The sequence below is a fragment of the Taudactylus pleione genome, unplaced genomic scaffold, assembly GCF_031769625.1.
Source record: "Taudactylus pleione unplaced genomic scaffold, aTauple2 ptg000685l, whole genome shotgun sequence".
Taxonomy (NCBI): Eukaryota; Metazoa; Chordata; class Amphibia; order Anura; family Myobatrachidae; genus Taudactylus; species Taudactylus pleione.
This window is the reverse complement of record NW_028285087.1, coordinates 744,556-769,335: the sequence shown is the minus strand read 5'-3', so window position 1 is coordinate 769,335 and position 24,780 is coordinate 744,556. Positions and strand designations below refer to the sequence as shown.

Genomic DNA, 24,780 nt, shown 5'->3' with positions numbered 1-24,780 from the left:
TTCACTCTATCCGGGGCTCGCTACAAACGGGGCGGCTGTCGATGTTGATCGACAGCTCGCCCCGTTTTGTAGGCAGGGAAGGGGGGTGGCTGGACAAACGGAGGAGTTCCTGAAGGAACGCCGGCCGTTTGCGGGCGGCCCTACTGACATCACTCGTGATGTCAGTAGTGAGCTTCCTGCTCTATTAGAGCAGGAAGCTCACTGGGGCTTGCGGGAATAAGAATCTAACCCGAAGGGTCTCATCGCAAGCACGATGGTCGCGACCATCACCTGGCCGCTCGCAAAAGCTGTGGGTGGTCGCCCACAGCTTAGCGAGCGGCCAGGGGGCCAGGTCAAAAAAATAAAGCGGCCGTCCTGATTCAGAGCAAGCGCTCGCTTTTTGTGAGCGCCTCTGATTCAGGCCCATAGCCTACTGTACGGAAAGTTTCATAAAATCCATAGTAAATTACACGTGATAGGAAGTCAGGAGAGGTATGAAAGGGCAACAAAACGTTCAGGAACTTTTATCCCCCTCTGCACAGAGCTCCCCCTGCTCACATCGCACAACTTCTAATCAGTCTTGCAAGCAGGACGTAATAACCAGCCCATCAAACAGATTAACTCAATTCCTTTTCCATCTCTATATTCTCAGCTGTATAACATTTAACACTAACTATTATAGCATATTTCAGATCTAGTCAGTTGATACGTGTCATGTTATAAAGTACATGACCAGCTATGAAACAATCTTTATCATCTAGATCAGAGGCTCAAAAAACGCCACCATTACAGTCCAGGTTTTAAGGCTATCCCTGCTTGAGCACAGGTGACTTAATCAGTACCTCAGTCAATATGATTTAATTATTGTATTCTGGTTATTTTCTAGGAATGGGAGAAGAAAGGCGCGAGCTAGGAAACCCGCTGTTCCTAATAGGACTAAAAGACTTGAGTCTGGTTGGTATTTATCAGACGGCAGGACCTTGCCCCTTCCTGAACGGGAACCAACCTTTTAGACATCCAGGGGACCTCTTCTTGTGTTGCACATGACCAGGCTCTGGGTGACCAAAGCCACGACATTAGCCGACTGCCCTCCTGTGCTGGCGGAAATCCGCAGGGCATGATAAGACTGACTGGAGTACAGCGGCCATACCCTACCTGGATCTCCGTCGCTGCTACGGTGGCTTCAGACTAAGTCCAGGTCTGCGGGATCCTGGGTTACGTATTAAATACAGCAAGAAGCCCGTACAATATTACATCCTTCCAGAGGTGGAGAGTACATGCAAACTCTACAGGACGGCGCTCGCAAGACTCTTCTTCATGCCACTGTTCAATGATTAACTCATATTCTTCCACCTGCTTTAGGGATAAAGTGAAAGCTTTCTACGTGGTTGAACTTATTTATTGTCAAATAACAATTTGAAGCCTACCGATTTCATGAGAGCCATGGAAACTAGAGACTTTCCAACCGCCATGACGGCGATGAGTAGGAGAAATTAAACTGCGTAAAGGGAACCAGTACAGTAACGCACCGGTAACGCTCAGATAAAATCCATTAAAGATGATATTTCAGCTAAATTAGAGACTCTATGGAAATACACGGAACTGGTTCTGTATGACGAGACGTTAAGCATTCATCCGCGGTGATTCTTATCCTCCCCTCCATATTTTCCACCACAACCGATATATATAATGGTTTAAACTGTGTCTCAGACGGAGATTGGGACACAGTGCCCCTGTCATTATACGCCTAAAGTAGTGACTGTTTTGGTGCTGAATGTTGAAAAACTGTTTCAAAAGTACTTTATGATTCCTAATTGAGAAATTAAACAATTCCGAAAATGTTGGCTATTTCTTTTCTTGGTATTTGCACAGATAAAGATAAAATAGGGTCCGTCACAATACAGGTCATTCAGATTAGCTTAATTCGCAATAAAGGGCCCGATTCGGCAGCGATCACATAAGGGTCCGATTCGGCAGCGATCACATAAAGGCCCGATTCAGCAGCAATCACATAAGGGCCCGATTCGGCAGCGATCACATAAGGGCCCGATTCGGCAGCGATCACATAAGGGCCCGATTCGGCAGCGATCACATAAGGGCCCGATTCGGCCGCGATCACATAAGGGCCCGATTCGGCCGCGATCACATAAGGGCCCGAGTCGGCCGCGATCACATAAGGGCCCGAGTCGGCCGCGATCACATAAGGGCCCGAGTCGGCCGCGATCACATAAGGGCCCGAGTCGGCCGCGATCACATAAGGGCCCGAGTCGGCCGCGATCACATAAGGGACAGATTCAGCAGCGATCACATAAGGGACAGATTCAGCAGCGATCAAATAAGGGACAGATTCAGCAGCGATCACATAAGGGACAGATTCAGCAGCGATCACATAAGGGACAGATTCAGCAGCGATCACATAAGGGCCCGATTCAGCAGCGATCACATAAGGGCCCGATTCGGCAGCGATCACATAAGGGCCCGATTTGGCAGCGATCAAATAAAGGCTCGCTTCAGCAGCGATCACATAAGGGCCCGCTTCAGCAGCGATCACATAAAGGCCAGATTCAGCAGCGATCACATAAAGGCCCGCTTCAGCAGCGATCACATAAGGGCCCGATTCAGCAGCGATCACATAAGGGCCCGATTCGGCAGCGATCACATAAGGGCCCGATTCGGCAGCGATCACATAAGGGCCCGATTCGGCAGCGATCACATAAGGGCCCGATTCGGCCGCGATCACATAAGGGCCCGATTCGGCCGCGATCACATAAGGGCCCGATTCGGCCGCGATCACATAAGGGCCCGAGTCGGCCGCGATCACATAAGGGACAGATTCCGCAGCGATCACATAAGGGACAGATTCAGCAGCGATCACATAAGGGACAGATTCAGCAGCGATCACATAAGGGACAGATTCAGCAGCGATCAAATAAGGGACAGATTCAGCAGCGATCACATAAGGGACAGATTCAGCAGCGATCACATAAGGGCCCGATTCAGCAGCGATCACATAAAGGCCCGATTCGACTGCGATCACATAAGGGCCCGATTCGGCAGCGATCACATAAGGGCCCGATTAGGCTGCGATCACATAAGGGACAGATTCAGCAGCGATCACATAAGGGACAGATTCAGCAGCGTTCACATAAGGGACAGATTCAGCAGCGATCACATAAGGGACAGATTCAGCAGCGATCACATAAGGGCCCGATTCGGCAGCGATCACATAAGGGCCCGATTCGGCCGCGATCACATAAGGGCCCGATTCGGCCGCGATCACATAAGGGCCCGAGTCGGCTGCGATCACATAAGGGACAGATTCAGCAGCGATCACATAAGGGACAGATTCAGCAGCGTTCACATAAGGGACAGATTCAGCAGCGATCACATAAGGGCCCGATTCAGCAGCGATCACATAAAGGCCCGATTCGACTGCGATCACATAAGGGCCCGATTCAGCCGCGATCACATAAGGGCCCGATTCAGCCGCGATCACATAAGGGCCCGATTCAGCCGCGATCACATAAGGGCCCGATTCAGCCGCGATCACATAAGGGCCCGATTCAGCCGCGATCACATAATGGCCCGATTCAGCAGCGATCACATAAAGGCCAGATTCAGCCGCGATCACATAAGGGACAGATTCAGCAGCGATCACATAAGGGACAGATTCAGCAGCGATCACATAAGGGCCCGATTCAGCAGCGATCACATAGGGGCCCGATTCGGCTGCGATCACATAAGGGCCCGAGTCAGCCGCGATCACATAAAGGCCAGATTCAGCCGCGATCAGATAAGGGACAGATTCAGCTGCGATCAGATAAGGGACAGATTCAGCTGCGATCAGATAAGGGACAGATTCAGCAGCGATCACATAAGGGCCCGATTCAGCAGCGATCACATAAGGGACAGATTCTGCCGCGATCACATAAGGGACAGATTCAGTAGCGATCACATAAGGGACAGATTCAGCAGCAATCACATAAAGGCCCGATTCAGCAGCGATCACATAAGGGCCCGATTCAGCAGCGATCACATAAGGGACAGATTCAGCCGCGATCACATAAGGGACAGATTCAGCAGCGATCACATAAGGGACAGATTCAGCAGCGATCACATAAAGGCCCGATTCAGCAGCGATCACATAAGGGCCCGATTCAGCAGCAATCACATAAGGGCCCGATTCAGTAGCGATCACATAAGGGTCCGATTCAGCAGCGATCACATAAGGGCCCGATTCAGCAGCGATCACATAAGGGCCAGATTCAGCCGCGATCACATAAGGGCCCGATTCAGCAGCGATCACAAGTGCAACTAAGTATGCACATCGAGTGATTGTATAAGCCGCACTGCGATTATGGACACAAAGGAATCCTATTGCAGAGTGAGTGACAGGCTGTCAGCGTCTGGGGGTGGTGACGGGGAAAGATGGTCGGAGAAACGTATTTATGCGTGCATAAATTAGCCACTGCGATTGCATACGCAGCTTGAGCACTGCGTGCGGAGAGACTTGCAGTGTCTGCGGGCCGGTCAGACCTGCTCTAAATGCTGCGTAAGTGGTCGATGGTATTTATGCAGGCTGAGCTTTGGCAAGCATTAGCATATATTCGCAGCTACGATGGCACTGGCCATCGCTGCTGAATCAGAGCCTAAGTACGGCAGTTTAACCAACAACTGACTGATGCAAGACACCCGGCCAGCGGTAATCAGGACAGGCGCAGGGTGACCAGCCAGTCAGTCGTCTGAGGTTGGTCTTGTGGTAAATCCAGATGAATGAGCTTCCCTGATTCGCTGCCAGACTGTCCCTATACATTTATAATGCTCAGTCTCGCTGCCTAGGAGCGCAGTACATCATGTGCTGATACTGGGGGGTGGGGGAGGGACATGTTACTATAAGGTACAGAAATGTGAGACCGGAAAGGGAGGGGGAGATGGATCAGGGTTAGGTCTAGACTATAGAGGGCTGATGGACCTGTGACATCACACCCACGTGACCCAGCCTAAATGGGGGAGGGGCGGGGATGCTAACGGGGGACCAAAAGTGTCCCCTCGCGGGCTCGCTACGCTCGCCACGCTTCGGGCACGATGGCTCTCTGAGCTCGCCATAGATATTTATTTCCCCTCTATGCCCTAGAGGATGGTAACGCAGGAGCGGCCCAGCCTCCTGCAGCGGTCACGTGGTGGATACGTCACAGAGGTCCTTTAGCCACATAGGAAATAGCAGCAACTGATGGATCAGACCTGGTAGAGAGATAAAGCGGAGAAGTTGCCCAAAGCAACCGCACAGCTTCCAACGGTCATTACATAGACTGTGCTGGATAACTGACAGTTATACGTCAGCAACGTCTACACTTTATCTTTCCCCAAGGTTTGATACATCTCCCCCTAAGTGTTGTGACCACTGCCAATACATGGGATGCCAATCTCCCCCCAGGGGCACACTGCCACTGCATGCTTCGGGACACGTTTAGTACAGCTGGATTGAGCCCCCTTCAGATGGATGAGTCTCACCTCCCCATGGAGCCATTGGGCAAAGCAGAGTTGTGCACCCCCTGGTACAACGTATCCCGATGCCTCCATGAGCAGCACTGCGAGGGGAGGTCAGTAAGGCCCCCTTATCTCCTAAATGTTCTACTATAGATAGAGGTGTCTATACTCTGACCTACTGCTTATGGTGACTACCAGGAGGATGGGATCAACAGCCTCCACATGCTCCTCCTCTCCCGTCATCGAGGAGGGTGATGCCGGGCATCCACGGAGCTGGTGACAGCAAGATTACTGCATGTTATGGCAATATGGTCGCAGGCTGCGGACCAGTCAGGAGGCCTGTGTCACCATGTCAGTGGTAATGGAAACCGATCCAGGTTCTCTTTGTATCAGATTCTATCTGTGTGGAGTTTGTATGATCATCTGGGTGTGGGTGTGTGCGTGTGTCAGTCAATGTAGCCTGCGGGGACTGATGGAAATGATGGGGGAGAGCTGGCGAGTTTGAAAAACATCTTCCTTGCTTACAGTGGAGTGGACGAGCCAGGCGTGTGGAACGGCGGGCGGGCAGCTGTCAGTGTGTTGACACTAACAATATCGACACCACAACGCTGGCGGTTATAATGCTACAGTACTTAAAAGCGTTTTAATTGGGTCGACATTATGACATTAACAAGCTGCTTTAACACCATGTTTAACCATCTAACACTGACCCGGTTAAAATACTTTAAGCAGCATAACAACCGTGTCGGCATAGCGGAGTCAGCGTTGACGATGTATCCTATGGGAATGGGTAATGTACAGCTGGTGGGCCATTTAACTCCTTCATCTATTTCCATGTTCCAGTCCCATATTTACCTCATTTGTGCCATAAGGGTGAGACACCAGGGGGAGATTTATCAAACCTTCTAAAGAGGACTAGTGACCAGCAGCCAATCAGCTCCTCACTATCATTGTGTGCCCTGTAGCTGCCATTCCACACAATGTCACAGATAAATGACAGCTAGAATCTGATTGGTTGCTATGTGGCAATACCCCAACTACTGTAGTTCTCCTTAGAAGGTTTATAATTCCATCTCCCCCTCCATCCTATAGTATTTTTCCCCTTATGGAACAATTGAGGTAAATATGGCATTGGAATTTATACAGTCCTTTACCCCTACATACCCTATAACCACTCTGTATAATCGGGACCCTCATTAGAAGGGACTACGTTCTCCCACATTACCAGGAAGAGACAGACATCCCCATCACGGCTTGGGTACCTGTCCATCATCTGGTTACTTGGAGCCTATATACATTTTATATACATCCCAGACGTTTCCTCCTTCACAAGCCTCCCGTGGTTTGTAGATATATACGGACATAAGTCGGCGCTTTTAGGCTTCACAAGTCCATTTATTTATTCCTTTTTGGGCCAAGGCTATTTGTACACTCCCTGTATAAGAGAAGACCTCACCTGTCTTTGGTGTCGCAGGGGGGAGATGGAGATAGGACCTCGCTCCCGCTGCGTCTCTGTTATTACACAGGGTAATGTGGGCCCAGGTGAGGGGGCTAAGGCCCTGTCGCCCATCTAGTAACAGCCCTACGTTTATTCATCTTACAGACCAGCATCGGCACAAGTCAGACCCAGGGGCCTCTCTCACAGATGGGAGTATTCCGCCTAGGGAGTGGGCGGCCCAGATAACGTGACTTTAATCCATACAAAACACATTGTATAAGAGAAGAAACTTTTTTTTTTTTGCACCTTAGCGAAAAAAAAAACTTTACAATCCGAAATAACAAATATACCAATAATTATATATATAGAAAAGTACATACTGTGGTCACTGCTACAATAAATAAAATACAAAATACAAAATACAAGTGTCTATATTAAATATCTCCTAGGAAACACTGTGATACAGGAAAGTTACAGCATGTCTGCTCTCAGTCTCTATCTATGACATAGACATTTTAATTCAAATATTCAAGTTCTAGGTGGTTGAACAATAAGACATTATAATAATAATACACTGACATATACATGCTGATATAAATCTGTCCGAGCAGCTCAAACTCTTTGGTTTATAAAAATGTTTTTAAAAGTGAGGAATACAATAACTATAGACACACGGGGGCTTATTCAGAAACGGACGGATCTGGCGGATGTATGCAAACTGCGCTACTGCAGACAGTAAACGCGCCATACAAACACACGCAGAGAGATTTAGGTGCCTATTTACTAAGCCTTCGATGGAGATAAAGTGAAAGGAGATAAAGTCCCAACCAATCAGCTCCTGTCATTTTTCAAACCTCGACCTGTGACACGGCAGTTAGGAGCTGATTGGTTGCAACTTTATCTCCGTTCACTTAATATCCATTCAAGGCTTAGTAAATAGACCTCTTAAAGAGCAGGCAGTTTGACCAGACATCCACCTGGTCACTGTTTCTGTGATAGGGGCACTTCCGGGCTGTTACTCTCCCATGTGAGATAGAGACGCCCAAATCAGAACCAGCCCCATTCAGTACAGACTCTGCAAAATAATGATGCTTTTGACTTGGAGCCCCCTAGTGTCCACTCAGTGCGATAACACCAGTCTATTTTTGCAGTGGCTGCAGGTAGGTAGGAATTTGCTTGTCATTCGGTGACATGAGAACATGCAGGCATGGTCTCTGAATGTCCTAACATGACCCACAACAACTGTCGCTCCTTTAACGGTAAACAAGGCTGAAGTTACGGTGCTTTCCGGGAGGGATTCCGGTGCCGCGTGGCGCTGGAGTGCCTCTGTCGCCGAAGCTTGCTTTGTAATCCTACGGGCCGGTGTGCGTCCCCTCTGAGAATTCCTACAATGTGAATGCAACACCACAAATTCACAGGCATATTCTTATTAAAAGGAAATACAGTAGACTATTTAATAGAGCAAAACGACTTATTGCTGGGTACACACTGGCCGATATATTGGTCGTTCAATTGAACGGACAATATATTTTCGGTGCGTCGACCGGTGTGTAATAGAGAACGATGTCGTCACAGCTGATGCCTGAGATATCTGCAGATATATATGAATACATTTACTCAATGAAAGAGACGCCTATCTGTAATAACATATCAGCATGCCGTTTAAACAAGCATTACAAGCGACAACAAACAAATATGACAACAAATGAGGAAGGGGCTCTGAAGCTCGGTGGGCCGTGTGTGGCCCCAGAACCGCCTGTTGCCCATTGCTGGGTTATAACAATCCTGAGTGGTGTTATTTTATTATTAGAGAGTTAATAATATTTTGCTCATTTTTTTCCTTATATTTATTTATTTGTAAAGGTGCATACACGCACAACGATTTTTTGAACGATTATCGTTAACGATATCGTTTATTGTTCAATCGTTGAAAAAATCGTTCACTTTCTGAGTTAAAACGACGAATGATTATCGTTCACGCGCGGTCACGTTTGTAGTTCAGTCAGACTGACCAGCTCAACGATTTTCATTAAGGGAAAGTTACAAAAATCGTTTGTAGTTCACAAAAATCGTTCATTACATTTAGTAAATGGACGATTTTAGTAAACGATTTTCGTTCATTTTTCCCTTGAAAAATAAACGAAAATTGTTTACTAAAATCGTTCATTTTCAAAATCGTTGTGCGTGTACGCAGCTTTAGTGATAAAGTAACCAATTCATTATCAGGGGACGGGGGCGGTCAATAATTAAGTATCAATGCGAGTAGCAGAGGCGGATACCAAATCACTGGAGCTTTTCAAAATTGCTCAGGTGCGGGGAGGGGGGGGGGGGGCTGATCCCAAGATGACAAAATATTTAGTTCATCATTACATAAAAAACATAAATTAAGAAATATTGATTGACACTTGTTCCACCAATTTTAATCACTGTTTAATTAGTTTTTTCTCCCACATCTGTCTATCAATTGTTGTTTTTAATTATTTCGCTTATATAGCAATAAAACACACCCAAACCCAGAGGGTGAATGAACACTGACGCGGTAACAGTGATTATTCTGTATGATAATATATGTGATTCTCGGGGGAAGAAGATTTATTTATTTAATTATTTATTTATTTAAACATGATGAATGAAAGATTTTGTCATCATGAATGTATCACACACAAAGTAACTCTCTGGCCCTCATTCAGACCCACTCGCGAGCGGCTGTCCGCTCGCAAGTGGGTCGATGGTCCCCACTGCGCATGCGCACGACGGAGGGAGCTCCGTCGTGCACATGCGCGAGACCCGACGAGCGAAGGACTTTCCTTCGCTCGGAGTGTCTCATCAAAGGGTGCGTGCTGTCGATGGTGACTGACAGCACGCCCCCTTTGGTGGGCGTGCCTGCCAGACGGAGGCGTTCCCAAGGGAACGCCTACCGTCTGAAGCCGGCCCCACTGACATCACTAGTGATGTCAGTGGGAGTGATTTTGGCTCTGATAGAGCCAAAATCACTCCGGGCCTTGCGGTTGAAAAACCCAACCGCAGGCTTTTGCTCGCAGTTTCGATGGTCGCGATGGTCAAGACCATCGCGATCATCATTTTGCACGCTCGTATATGCTGTGGGTGGTGACCCACAGCTATACGAGCGTCCAGGAGGACGCTCCATATTAATGGAGGTGGGCCCTGATTCAGAGCGAGCGCTCTGGTCAGAGCGTCCGGCTCTGAATCAGGGCCTCTATCCTCTTCTCTATGTGGGTGGGATGTACTAAACTGAAAAATGTGGTAAAACCCCTGAAAATGCATTTCCCATATGTACTAAGCACCAGAATGTGATGCATTCCGGTGGGTAACGCCCAGGGCTGGATTGAGGGCCACATGGCCCTGGAGCTGAAAATCACCAAGGGCCTATTATGAGGAGGTGGACCAGTGCTGTGTGGGCGTGGCCAGTGCCATGTGGGCGTGTACATCTATACTCTCAGCCCCAATGTCTCCATAAAAATGTAAAAAAAATAAATAAATATAAAAGCTTAATTTTGTGAGGTAAATAGAAATACAATTTTACTACTTATTTATGGCTGACCGTGTGGAGAGCAGAAGGCCAGTCAACATCATGTTGTCATGACAATGGGCCTAATTTTATGTGGAGGCCTGGAGCGGTAACTCCATCCGCCCCATTGTTAATCTGGCCCTGGTAACGCCATCTTCATCAGGACGCCCCCTGCATGCGCAGAAGGACGCCAGAGATACTTCTGGGTGTTAAACCCAGAATCCCCTCTATCCTAGGCTATAGCAAATGACAGCTCTTACTGGGAGAGCTGTTCTTTGTGATTTTAATCACATTTCTAAGTACATACCGGGGTAATTAACCCCGGTATGTACCTGATCAGAGACGGGATGTGCTTAGTGAATCTGTGCAATGATGTGATATACTTTCTACTCCAGAAAAAAAGGAAGAAAGAAATAAGAGGCGGAAAAGGTGGGAATTGACTATACAGAAAGATATATCTGGTGCAGGACAATATATGGCTGTATATATTTTATACTAGATCAGAGAGTCATGTTTCATGTTCTCTCATTGCCTGTATGTGGTGGGGCCCTGATCTGCTTCCCGACAGTCTATGATCAGTATATAATCAGTATATAATAGACATATTCCTATAAGGGCCATTGGGAAATAGAACTGGATATACTTGTTACAGTAGGCAGGGGCGTGTCTACCCATTGGCCAGGATGGCACTCGCCAGGGGCGCCGACCAAAGGGGGGACGCTGTCCGGCAGTGTCACCAGCAGCCAGGGTGTGGACTACCACAGCTAGTCCCCCGGCCCCACAAGTGTAGGGCAGACTGCAATGAGAGTCAGACAGACTCTCATTGGCTGCTGCGTCATCCACGGAGGGAGCCGGCTAGAGCTCACTCATGAGCTCCATCTTCCGGCTCCCACCGCAGCGGAGGATGGGAGAGACGTCATGACGTCTCTCCCATAGTGCAAGAGAAGAGCCGGGATTTGGACCGGACAGCGGCGGTCTCGTAAGGTGCGGGGATCAGGTAAGTTGTATTTTTTTTCTTCTGTGTGTGTGTGTAAGCCTGGCACAGCAGGGGGGTGGGGCACTGTATAGGGGGTGGTCACTACTGGGGGCACTTTATGGGGAAGTTCCCGCTACTGGGGGCACTGTATAGGAGGCTGCTACTGGGGCACTTTACGGGGGGTGGCCGCTACTGGGGGGGGCTACTATTGGGAGCACTGTATAGTGGGACTACTGCTGGGAGCAATGCAGCATAGGGGGGACTACTACTGGGGGCACTGTATAGGGGGGACTACTACTGGGGGCAATGAAGCATAGCGGGGACTACTACTGGGGGCAATGTATAGGAGAGACTACTACTGGGGGCACTGTATAGGGGGGACTACTACTGGGGACACTGTACAGGTGGAACTACTACAGGGGGCAATGCAGCATAGGGGGGATTACTACAGGGGGCACTGCATAGGGGGGACGCCAGTCCATTACATTGCCAGGGGCGCTTGGATCTCTGACAGTAGGCGCAACAGAGCAGACTCACAGAGCCCAGGGACACTTACGGTTCTCACAGTGCGGTCCATCCCAGCCGTCGCACTCACAATGGTAGCTGCCTTGTTGCAGGATACACACTCCACCATTCATACAGGGGTTGGGTTTGCACAGATTCACTTTGGATTTTGCATCTGAAACAGACAAATGTCAAATAAAAAAAAAGACTGATCGTATTAATAATAGGTCTACATTTCATTAGGGAACACAGGATAAGGGGTAAGACCAGTGGCTCCCAAACCGGGCATCCCTGTCCCTCCATTCTACTCCTCCTCCCCTTTGCACCCGCCTACAAAGAGTCCCAGGCTCCCAGCAGACCTCAATGTACAGTAAGTAGAGTCCATCCTACTCCCCTGCCTGACCATGACTTCATTCCTCCCCCCATCTATGTTTGTTCCATCTATTGTCTGTGTGTCTGCTCCCTTTCTGTGTGTCTGTCACCATCTTTGTATTATTACTCTCTCCAGCTCTCCTGTCTCCATCCTGTATGTGCAGGTATATACCTCTGGACTCTCTTTAGCCCCCCCCCCCAAAAAAAATCACATATTTGATATGTACTTAATGAAAAAAAAATGGAACAAAGAAATAAATGTAAACGCTAAAAGACGCATCTGCTGCTGCGCCCATCTCTGAATCACCCCCTGAATGAGTGACACAATGCAGCAGTTTTAATGTCCCTGCGGTACCTCCGTCACTCTGCGTCGGACACGGATATGGAGGCTCAGCACCTGGCAGCTCCTCACCATTGAAGTCATAGGGGTAAATTTACTAAATTGAGAGTTTGGGAGAGTTTGCAATCTCGGGAGAGTTTGGCCATTTTTTCCCACTCTCAAATTTACTATGTAAAACTCGGGAGAGAGATCTCCTCTGCTACAGGAAAATACTGGAGAGTTAGAAAACTCTCTTCAATTCACAATCGGCAAAACTCAAGAACCTATTCACTAGTGTAGATAGGATTCAGGAATTTACCAAGCAGAGAGTTTCTAAACTCTTATGTGATGGGAAAACTCTCCTGTAAAAACTCGTGAAATAAATACAGCTGCCTGTGATCTGAGAGTTTGGTAGAAACATACACAGATCACTGTGATCCATGTTATGTTTCTTCCTGTAAATTGTGAAAAAAAGATTAAAAGTTAAGGGCCCCCTCCCAAAAAAAAAAAGTCTAACCAGCCCCGGACTTGCCAGCCAGTCCTGGTTTCTGGTTCAGTCCTGGTTTCTAAAATTACGAGGTACAAAATGTGTAGGGTTCCACTGTAATTTAGAAACCAACACCAGGCTTCAGGGCCAGTCCTGGTTATAAATATAGGGGGAAAAAATTGCCTAGGGTACCCTCTATATTTAAAACCAGCACCGGACCCAAAATGGCCGGGCTGCAATGCCACAGCCCAGAGACCCTTTCACCGGGACTCCGGGGCCAAAGCATTATTAGCCCAAGCCGGTCAGGCCAAGCCGGGGATCTCAGGGGAGGTGGGGACCCCCTCTCCCTTAACCCCAGGCTTGGACTGAAGCCTGGGGCTCTTCCCCGCACCCCTGGAGCATTGGGTATGGGGATAATAAAGTGGGAAATATCAGTAAACTATTATATTTTACAGTGGGACTACAGGTGCCAGCATGCCTGCCCTTTGGCACTTGTGGAACTACAAGTGCCAGCAGACAGGCGGCACCCGTACCCCCACTGTAAAATAAATAGTTAAAGAAAGACAAAACGCACATACCGTGACAAGTATAACATTATTGCATACTCCTACCCACTCACACCTACTTACCTATGCCAGCCGGTCTGTCCACTTGTCTCATGTAGAATCCATAATGACTGGCTCTGCAAAAAATAATCTATACTCCCCTTCATCCTGGCACTGGTCTCCGCAGCATCCCCGGGACTTGGCAAAACAAAAAAACTACTTACCCGACCAGACGGACCCACTATTTGAATTTGTGTGTTGCCACACATACAGATAGCTCGCGAATGCCAGCTGACGGGACTGCACAGGGTTTGCACGTCCCGCCAGCCAATCAGCGGCCGCTAACTGTAGAGCGGCCGCTGATTGGCTCCGGCTACTGACAGTTCCTGTATGGGAGAAATCTCGTTCTGCTTCACCATCGGACATCTCACTCTCAGCTAACTCACTTCTTGGTAAATTTGAGAGTCTCAGGAGCCACAAATCACCCCACTTTCGGCGTAGCTAATCGAGTTGAAAAAAAAAATCAAACTCTCCCAGACTCGATTCTTTACCCTATAGACTACTGTTTCTCCATGTTAGCCATATGCTGGGAAAGCTGCGCTGAACTATGATGTCATAGCTCAGCGCCATAGTTCCCAGTTATTTGTGTTTCCCTGACTGGTGTAATATTAACATTGTGGGTTCTATTTACTACAATCCGCATTGGTAATGCAGATTGTAGTGTGATATTATCGAGTGAATTCGCATTGCGAATTCAGGCAATATCACAGGGATTTACTACAAATCCCTTGCAGGGACAGAGCTTGCGATAAAGCTCTGTCCCTGCTAATCCCCTTTGGAGCCTTATCACGGTATTTTCGCAAAAAATACCGTGTTTAAGTGCCCGCACATGCGCCGACCGTTCGCCGCAGCTACCCCCCTCCGGCGCTAAGCCCTGCCCCCCGTGATCGCGGACCCCCCGCGACCACCCTCTCCCTTACTTACACTTACCTGCATGCTGCAGGCCTCCGGTGATGTTCTCCATTCCTCCGGTCAGGTGATCTCCCATACTGCACTGGGGCCCAATCACCTGATGACCGGGCAGCAGTGCACTGTGGGAGACCAGCTGACCGGAGGGGAGTCATCACCGGTCCCTGGAGTCAGGTAAGTAATTTTTTTTTTTACTATTTTTTTTTTCTTTTTTTTTACAGTAATCAGCTTGTGGTCTGTTTAGACCACATAGCTGATTACTGGGACCGACTCCCGGCTCTGCTCTCCCCGTTAGAGCAGAGCAGGAGTCCGGTAACCGGGGGAGACCCTGGATAACTCCACCTCCAGGTGGCGTTATTATCACAGGGCTTTCCCCGATATTTTTTTCACATTTATTTTTAGTAACTATGGTCGGATCACATTTCCCATTACAGTTATGGGAAATGCGATCTGATTACTAAAAATAAGTGATACTTAGGGGTTGGAGTAGAATTTTACGAATTCTACTCCAATTGCCCTGTAATAACTATAGGTGATACTAAAATAATGTGAAAAGGGTGTGAAAACACAAAACCGCCTTTATCACTTTATTTTAGTAAAAATAATGTTGATATATAGAGCCCTTTGTACTTTTATTACGGCATTCCTGTGTGTTCTCCATTTAAGATCTAATACCCTGTCTAAGCTGTAACGCTTTGCATGTGTACTCTGGGCCTGATTCAGACCCGCACGCTATTTGCGGCCGCTTGCTGGCTAAAAGGGGCCGGCTATTTAAATCATGTGCTCGCACTGCGTCGCGTAAAGCCGCCCACTAAGTAATAGCGAGAGGCCGCACTATGCGCTCGCACCTGTATAAAGACGCCCCTTTGCCACTCGCAACACACGTCATCTCCGGCAGTTGTAGGATTAATCGGGAACATCGAGAGCCATCGGAGCTGCTCGCAGCGCTGGTGGCAGCCTTTTCCCACCACAACATTGCGAGCAGTTCAGGCTAAAATACAACCCAGTCACGCGTGTAATGACGCTACTTTGCTAATTATGCACACCCATTAAACGCCGTTCTGACGGTCGGGCACGCCTGCGTTCGCACATCCACACCACCGTTTACAAGCACCTTCCCCTGTTACCACCCACAAACGGCTCTATCTGTCACTCAAAATAGCGGCCCGACTGCGGGCTACGGGCGAGCACTTTCCCATCGCACTGACTGGTTCGCGCACGCGGATTGCGAATCATATGCATGCGCAGATTGCGAAAAATCGCTCAACGTGAGCGTCCAGGTCTGAATCAGGCCCTTTGTACAGCACTGTGTACACTTTTGTGTTGACTTATAAATAAAAGATGGTAATAATAGTTCAACAAAATAAAACTTCCGGACGGGGTTATTACCTACACGTCACAGAGCTGCAGGCGAAATCACCGAGCAGGGAACTCAGGCCGCTCTGAATCAGGGCCGTCCCTCCTCCTTTTTGGAGCGGCCTCCTGGCCACTCGCATAGCTGTAGCGAGCGGCCAAAATGATGACCATCGGGCTTGCGACGAGACCCTTGCCAAAAGCACTCCCACTGACATCACTAGTGATGTCAGTGGGGCCGGCCCCAGACGGTAGGCGTTCCCATGGGAACGCCTCCGTCTGGGCAGCCACGCCCCCGGCACGCCCACCAAAGGGGGCGTGCTGTCAATCACCATCGACAGCACGCCCCCTTTGGTGCGAGACCCATAACGACAGCTTGGCCGTCGTTATTCGGGTCTCGCGCATGCGCATGTCGGAGCCGCCTCAGTCGTGCGCATGCGCACTTGAGCAACATCGACCCGCTCGCGAGCGGGTCTAAATTAGGAACATGGAGCGCACTATGGAGGTGTAATCTTAGTTTCGCATAGTAAGGTCCATTTGCATCCCTGATGCCTACAGTATGTATATACGCGGTGACAGTACCACACATGTACGACTGGGACTTTTTACACAGTGCAGCTGCGAATTGATGCTAATGCTGCAGCCAACGGGATACGTACAAAGACGACCACTGGCTGCGTCTCCAGTACGCCGCTTTACGTGAAAAGTCGCACCATCTGTCACACATTCCTCGCACCATGGGACATTAGACACAATGCTACGGTTTCTCGGAATGTCCGTCTCTGAACATGGCCGCCACAATCAATGCAGCCACAAGCACTGCGAGCAGTTCAGACGCCTTTCGATGTACTCGATTAATCAAATAAATAGCGGAGATGACGTAGGATGCGAGCGGCCAGGGGGCGTCTTTACAAAATAGCAAGCGCATGTTTCGTTCGCTCGCTCAGACATAGAGGCGTCAACAGACCGCAAAGAGCGAACGCTCAATTTAAATAGCCGGCCCCTTTTTCTGAACGACCGTTCGCAAATAGCGTCCGGCTCTGAATCAGGCCCTTAGTCCCATGCAAATCGCAGAATCGAGCATAAAGGTGTGGTGGTCACGATCAGGGTTGGACTGGCCCACAGGGGTACAGGGGAAACCCCCGGTGGGCCCCACTGCCTGAGGGCCCAACCCCTCCTCTATGGATCAGGTTCCAGATTGTGCACTTAATTATAAATCATAAATATGTTACATTATACTGCACAGGACTATGCTGTACTTTCTACAATGCATACCTGTTATTAATCTGGTACATTATATTGCATGCACTAGCAGTATTTAATATATATATATATATATATATATATATATATATATGTACACATATGTATATATATATATATATAATTTAAAGGGGCTCAGACCATGCACTCTCTAATGGTTTGCCAAGTCTGTGGAGGCTTGCCACACCCCTTCTGGAGGCTGGCCACACCCCTTGATATGGGCCCCTATCACTGTTTTCCCCCGGTGGGCCCTTCATGCACCAGTCCGACACTGGTCATGATGATGCAATTCTCTGCAACCCTTCCCCTCACACACACCTGCGCCTGCTCTGTTACAAAGATATCAGAACAACTGGGATGGCCGAACAAATCTGCAGCCTTGGGTCAGTTTGGACCAAATCAACAACATGATAGAACCTGACAAAATACAATAAGCTAATGTGGTGCATTTAACTATACTCTCAATATGAAGAAGTGGTATAAGTTCATCCCAGACTCACGGGGGGCAAGTTATAATTTGGTGATGTCACAGCTGCTGACACTGTAAAGTAGCAATTTGCATGCAGACAGGCTAAAGATAGACAAAGGCAGCAGCTGATGGTCTGACACATGGGTGTATCTAGGGGTCCGAGCGCCCCTGGCAAAGTAATAGACTGGCGCCCCCTCCCCCCCATATTTTCGGAATAATTCTCTGTACTTCCTTGTGTCTGTCCGTGCTTCTCTTTTCATCCGTCTGCCTCTCTGTGTCTCTATATGTACCCCCCACTAACTCTATACGCCATATTCGTCTCTGTGCCTCTATCTGTGCTCCATTCTGCCTCTCTGTGCCTTTCTGTACCCCCTATTCTTTCTGTGCCTTTAACTGTACCCTCTTCAGCCTGTCTGTACCCCGTATTCCTCTCAGTGTCATATGTGCACCCTTCTGCCTCCATCCGTACCCCTTCCCCCTTGCTAAATTCCCAGCTGCCCGTTGAATGCAGCTTACCTGCTCCAGTAGTGCAGCAGTGTCCAACTTGTGGATTACTTGATCCTGATGGATAGCGCCCTCCACGGTGGGTAGGTGCGTCCCGGGAACCTCATCTCTCCAGTCCAATCTCCTCCGCCCGTCTGAAGTCATATGCGCGTGCGTATGACGTCACACGCATGACTCTGGTTGGGAGCGCGGAGGGGGGAAGCTTACGTGGCTCAGGCGGCTGTCTGATTAGAAAGCTGTGACCTGTATACGGCCATGCAGTATCTGTTGTAGCAGAGTCGGGCTCCGGCGCACCCTCTATTCTTTATGGCGCCTGGAGCTACGCCCCTGACTGTACCAGGCAGCCGTCGGAAAGCGATGGCGGCTGCCCGGACCTTGACATCTAGGAACTTCCTAGACGTCAAGGTCCGGGCAGCCGCCATTGCTTGCCAGCGGCTTCCTTGTACAATAGAATAAATAAAGTTTTTTTTTTAACAAGGCGCTCTTGACGTTGTGACGTGATGTGCGTCTCATCGATGCTGCTGCTGCACTAAGGAGCCGCCGAGCCACAGGGGCATACACGGGACTGCAGCCCTGGCAGCCCTATTTTCATTCTACCCCTTGGCCACGGGTGGCACCCCGGATGGCGCCCCCCCTTGGCTGACGCCCCTGGCGAGTGCCATCCTGGCCAATGGGTAGATACGCCCCCGGTCTGACACAGAGCTCTTCACTAGTGTATGGCGGCTTCTCAGGTGCCGGGAAGAGGTGCCATGTATTGGGCAGCCATGACGGTACACTCCGGGTACATAGTTACAGCCCTAAGTGGGGTGAATATGTTGTGGACAATGGAGGAGGTGCCCATTGAGAGCTAGCGCCCGGCTGCAGGCGCCTCCATGGTCTCCCACAGTTCTGCTCCTGATATCAAGGGTGGAGGCTATTGCCCTCTGTAATCATCCGTCAGAGTCTGGATCCTGCTGTGGGTTTGGAGCAGGAAACCTGATGTGCATGTCAAATCCACTGTCACCCCTGTACCCCAAATATCTACATTTCTCATCAGTTCCCATAAATATAGATTCGGGATTGTTATTAGTAGGCTTGGACATGCCAAGCAGCTTACATGGTCAGTTCCGCAGAGCTCAAAGTATTAGAAGTAATTCCTAGTTTTAGGTAAGTTATTTAAATTCCATACTTATATTCTATACTAAATGTATGTATATGGCAAGGATTAAATGGATAGATGAGAGGTGGTCGGCTCACCTTCACACACGTTCTGCACAATGAGGTCCTCGTACTGACTGAGGGCACCATAGGAAGGGATGTGGGTGAGGAACGTGTCCGACCCTGCAATACGCAGCAACGAGCTCCTCTGGATTTTCCCTATTCCGATCGTGAAGACGGAGATGCCATTATCCCGCAGCCTCTGAGCAGGGACGGCTGCATCTTCTGCTCCTCGCCCATCGGTGACTAATATCACAGCCTTTTTCACTCCCGGCCTGGCACCCTTTTGGATCGTCATCACCTCATTGTGGACATGCAGCAGAGCGCTTCCCGTAGAGGGAGGACCTCCATGATAGGCCGCCTTGTTGATGGCATGGAGGAGGCTAGAACCTGTCTCGTACGTATCCAGTCCAAACACAGTTTTCGGCTGGTTACTATATGTAACCAGGCCCACCTGCGTCACGTCGCGGTTGATATCGAACTGGAGAGAGATCATGGTTATAAAGTTCAGCAGCCGCATAAAGTTCTCCTGTCCAACGCTAGACGAGGCGTCCAAGGCAAAGACTAAGTCCAACGGTTGGGCCTGGCAGCCTGGAAGAGACGAGCAAAGTGTTACAGTATAACACCATTATGAGTTTAGAGAACAGTGACCAGCATACCATACACACAATTAAATCTTCATTAATTAGTGGCTTATTGATTTAGTAGCACGCAGAGAAACGCATTCAGTGATGCAACATGTGTGTGGTTCCAGTAGGCCGCTAATGTGAGAACATGGTCTACAACAGTAAGAGCTGTGTTATTATAGTGATCACAAAATATTGCAAAGGTTAAAATGCTAGGATTGTGAACATCTGGCCTGGGGAGAATAGGACGGTCTTCACACAAATCGTTATTGCCTGCTCCCCGGGCACTGCTTTCACCCCTTCAGTGCTAAGGATGAGTGGGACTCATCCAGCACATATAACTATAAAGTGCTAAGGATGAGTGACACTCTACCTTTGCACACTAGGTTGTTCAAAGTAGTGTAAACGATGGTTCCCCCATCACCCACCAATAATTCCTGCCTGGGGTGTACATAAATACGCCATGGTACCAGCGCACAGCCCTACACGGCAGAAAATCTGTCCATATACATGAAGAAAAATAGCATAAGTAGATGATAATAATGAAAGAAGAGCAGAAAGATAAAATGCACCTTTTTATTTATGTCATCAGTGAGCTAATCAACATCTGCAACTGAATGAACTTCAGGGTGTATATGAGGAGTGGGGCAGATACAGGTAGGTGTGGTTGGGAGAAGGAGCTAAGTGCAGGGTGGTTATGAGGAGTGGGGCAGATACAGGAAGGCATGGTCTGAGATATGGAGCTAAGTGCAGGGTAGCTATGAGTGGGGCAGATACAGGAAGGTGTGGTTGGGAGATGGAGCTAAGTGCAGGGTAGCTATGAGTAGTGGGGCAGATACAGGTAGGTGTGGTTGGGAGATGGAGCTAAGTGCAGGGTAGCTATGAGGAGTGGGGCAGATACAGGTAGGTGTGGTTGGGAGATGGAGCTAAGTGCAGGGCAGCTATGAGGAGTGGGGCAGATAGAGGTAGGAGTGGTTGGGAGATGGAGCTAAGTGCAGGGTAGCTATGAGGAGTGGGGCAGATACAGGTAGGTGTGGTTGGGAGATGGAGCTAAGTGCAGGGTAGCTGTGAGGAGTGGGGCAGATACAGGTAGGTGTGGTTGGGAGATGGAGCTAAGTGCAGGGTAGCTATGAGGAGTGGGGCAGATAGAGGTAGGAGTGGTTGGGAGATGAAGCTAAGTGCAGGGTAGCTATGAGGAGTGGGGCAGATACAGGTAGGTGTGGTTGGGAGATGGAGCTAAGTGCAGGGTAGCTATGAGGAGTGGGGCAGATACTGGTAGCTGTGGTTGGGAAATGGAGCTAAGTGCAGGGTAGCTATGAGGAGTGGGGCAGATACTGGTAGCTGTGGTTGGGAAATGGAGCTAAGTGCAGGGTAGCTATGAGGAGTGGGGCAGATACAGGTAGGTGTGGTTGGGAGATGGAGCGAAGTGCAGGGTAGCTATGAGTAGTGGGGCAGATACATGTAGGTGTGGTTGGGAGATGAAGCTAAGTGCAGGGTAGCTATGAGGAGTGGGGCAGATACAGGTAGGTGTGGTTGGGAGATGGAGCTAAGTGCAGGGTAGCTATGAGGAGTGGGGCAGATACAGGTAGGTGTGGTTGGGAGATGGAGCTAAGTGCAGGGTAGCTATGAGGAGTGGGGCAGATACAGGTAGGTGTGGTTGGGAGATGGAGCTAAGTGCAGGGCAGCTATGAGGAGTGGGGCAGATTGGATTGGGATACAAAGAAAAGAAAACACCTTCATATATTGTAATAAAAGCCCTGCAACAGGATTATTACTCTATTACACATAACATTTCCATTACACAAATACAAAGGTAAAACAGGTTTAGTCTATCTATGCACTAACCACCGTCTCCCTCAGCTTTGTCTATATAAAAATAAAGCAAATTAAAACACATATGGCCCGATTCTAAGCTGGACGCAGTAACGGCCGTTCTTGCGCCTTTGCCGCAGTCGCATCTGCGACTTTATGCTAATGCCACCACACTGCGCCTCCCTGGTGTACAGCCGTACGTCCAAATGTACAAGGACTAAGATGCACCATTGGCTACGGCAACACGCCTGAGTATGGCCTCCTACATGAGTGGTGGTGCGTTGCTGTACGCAACTGCTGTCAGTGACATGTCTGCAACACTCCCATAGGACGCAACATCTCCGTGCCTCTTTTTAGCCACCCCCATGTTACCTCCCAGTCACCGCCCAGGAATGGGTTGGGTATGGGACGCTGGCGCACGGCGGTCAGAATCCCGTTGCCGGCATCCTGACAGGGTTAGGATACCGACAGCCGTCGGTCAGTATCCTAACCCTCTCCCTACCCCTCCCCCTCTCTCTACCCTAGCCCTCCCTCCCCCTCTCTCTGCCCTAACCCTCCCTCCCCCTCTCTCTACCCTAACCCTCCCTCCCCCTACCCTAACCCTCCCCCTCTCCCTTCCCTAACCCTCCCTACCCTAACCCTCCCTCCCCCTCTCTACCATAACCCTCCCTCCCCCTCTCTCTACCCTGAACCTCCCTCCCCCTCTCTCTACCCTAACTCTCCCTCCCCCTCCCTCCCCTTCTCTCTACCCTAACCCTCCCTCCCCCTCTCTCTACCCTAACCCCCCTCCCCCTCTCCATACCCTGAACCTCCCGCCCCCTCTCTCTACCCTGACCCTCCCTCCCCTTCTCTCTACCCTAACCCTCCCTCCACCTCTCTCTACCCTAACCCTCCCTCCCCCTCTCCATACCCTGAACCTCCCACCCCCTCTCTCTACCCTGACCTCCCTCCCCCTCTCTCTACCCTGACCCTGACCCTCCCCCTCTCCCTACCCTGAACCTCACTCCCCCTCTCTCCCCTAACCCTCCCTCCCCTTCTCCCTACCCTAACCCTCCCTCCCCCTTTCCCTACCCTAACCCTCCCACTCTCCCTCCCCTTCTCTCTACCCTAACCCTCCCTCCCCCTCTCTCTACCCTAACCCTCCCTCCCCCTCTCCCTACCCAAACCCTCCCTCCCCTTCTCCCTACCCTAACCCTCCCTCCCCTTCTCCCTACCCTAACCCTCCCTCCCTGCACCTTAAACCTAAACCTCCCTTAAAGCCTCTCTCTAATCCTCCCCCCCAAGCCCACTACTTACCGTCAGGATGCCAGCGCCAGGATTCTGACAGGAGTCGGGATCCCAGCGCCGGCATTCTAAGTGACAGCATCACATATGTCAGAATTCTTACCAGATCCCATAGGAACACCCCTTACATTTCTGCTACCATTCATCTAAATGTCTACTGCGACTCTGTACAAACAAAATCGGGACGCAGGCGACGGAAGAAATACGTCGCTTCACTGCGACCAACATTGACGCTGTGTCCACTCAGATTCAGGCCCATAAAATATTTATTTAAAGTACAACTGGGAATTGCTGGTACCTTGAGCATCAATGCTGCAGATCATCTTCTGTAGCTGCGGCAGCTGGTTGAAGAGCTGTTGGGGGCTGGAGTAAGTTATCATGTTCTGGGGGTTCCCAACAATATCGGCCATCTCCTCTTTGGAAGACTCAAGGGCTACACCAATAAGGAACACTTCCTGGTCCCTGGCATATAACGCTGCTTCTGACACTGAGTCTTGCGACGTGGCCCCAGTGAGAAGAACCACGACGCGAGGAAGGTCATCACGGATATCAGAAAAGACCGGGGTGCTCTTGAAGCCATGCCGGGTAACATAACGCAGGGCTTTTCCCGTGTAGGTTCCACCGCTCATGAACCGCATACTGTCTACAAGCGTCAGAAGTTCGGCAATGTTCTCATACTCATTGATCTTCACCACCATGTCAACGTCATTACTGTACTGGGCCACGCCAACATTGACCGGAGATTCGTTCGACAGGGCGGCCTGTATGAAGCGTTTGAGGAAGGACTTGTGCCGCATGAAGGTTTCCAGGGATGAGGCAGAGGAACTGTCCAACAGGAACAGCAGGTCAATGTTACACTCAAGGCTTAATTTAGGAGCTGCAAAGAAAGACACAATGGCCTATTCACAATGGTGGACACCATAAGCTTAATGCATACTTATGTCTGGGACTATTTGAGATACAACTATTTGTTTACATTTTCCACAATGCACAGAATTGATATTAACATGATGAAGACACAATAGACTGGTCTACTGTCATCTCAATGATACAACAGTTCTTTACCATTACTACTGTAAGTAGAATGAAAGCTCTATGGTCGACAAGTCCTGAGTATTTTAGATTTCTATTCCACTCTCATTCTAAGTGACATTAGGACTTGCAAACTCTTTATGGATTGTACAGAAACTGAAAGCGGATGGGGGAATGAAGGTGCCCGATGATGATAACTATGGCTGATACACACGTTTAGTGCTACCTACCGAGCAGACAAACTAAACTTGCCCCCCGTCACCTTTGTTCCAGACTCCCTCAGATCAGATATTCATGGATCAGGAAATGGCAACACAGACATGAGAGACACAGAGAAACGGACCACTTACCACATTCTGAGTCCCCTCCGAATCCCGCAGGACACACACAGTGATACTTGTCCATCTCCTCAATGATGCAGGTGCCTCCGTTCTTACATGGCTGGGAGTCACAGGGATCTGAGAAAGAAGATAAAGGCCTTGAAATATAACCATTAAACATATGACACCAGTTCCTAATAAGAGAAACGCATTAGCTCACGCCTGTGAAACGCGCTTTGCTCAATTTATAAGTCACCTCCATGATCCCTGTATGGTGCCAATTGCACTGACACAGTTATAAGAATGTGTTTCCTC

At 49.4% G+C, this 24,780-nt stretch overlaps 2 protein-coding genes across 3 annotated transcripts in view; one reads left to right on the top strand and one right to left on the bottom strand.

The window, feature by feature from the left end:
• AFAP1L2 (actin filament associated protein 1 like 2) overlaps positions 1-1,820 on the top strand; it is a 161,185-nt gene extending 159,365 nt beyond the window's left edge. Inside the window, exon 19 of the mRNA XM_088456091.1 lies at positions 866-1,820. Within this exon, the coding sequence (XP_088312217.1) occupies positions 866-892 (27 nt within the window). The 3' untranslated portion in view covers positions 893-1,820. The remainder of the gene's footprint in view (positions 1-865) is intronic.
• A 5,422-nt stretch (positions 1,821-7,242) lies between these two features.
• The window catches only part of VWA2 (von Willebrand factor A domain containing 2), an 82,912-nt gene continuing 65,374 nt past the window's right edge, over positions 7,243-24,780 (bottom strand). For both annotated transcript variants that reach the window (XM_088456024.1, XM_088456023.1), the window contains 5 exons: positions 24,496-24,603; positions 23,412-23,990; positions 19,431-19,982; positions 11,966-12,088; positions 7,243-8,289 (listed from right to left, as the gene is read on the bottom strand). In XM_088456024.1, coding sequence (XP_088312150.1) covers positions 8,180-8,289; positions 11,966-12,088; positions 19,431-19,982; positions 23,412-23,990; positions 24,496-24,603 — 1,472 coding nt within the window. In that variant the 3' untranslated portion in view covers positions 7,243-8,179. The remainder of the gene's footprint in view (positions 8,290-11,965; positions 12,089-19,430; positions 19,983-23,411; positions 23,991-24,495; positions 24,604-24,780) is intronic.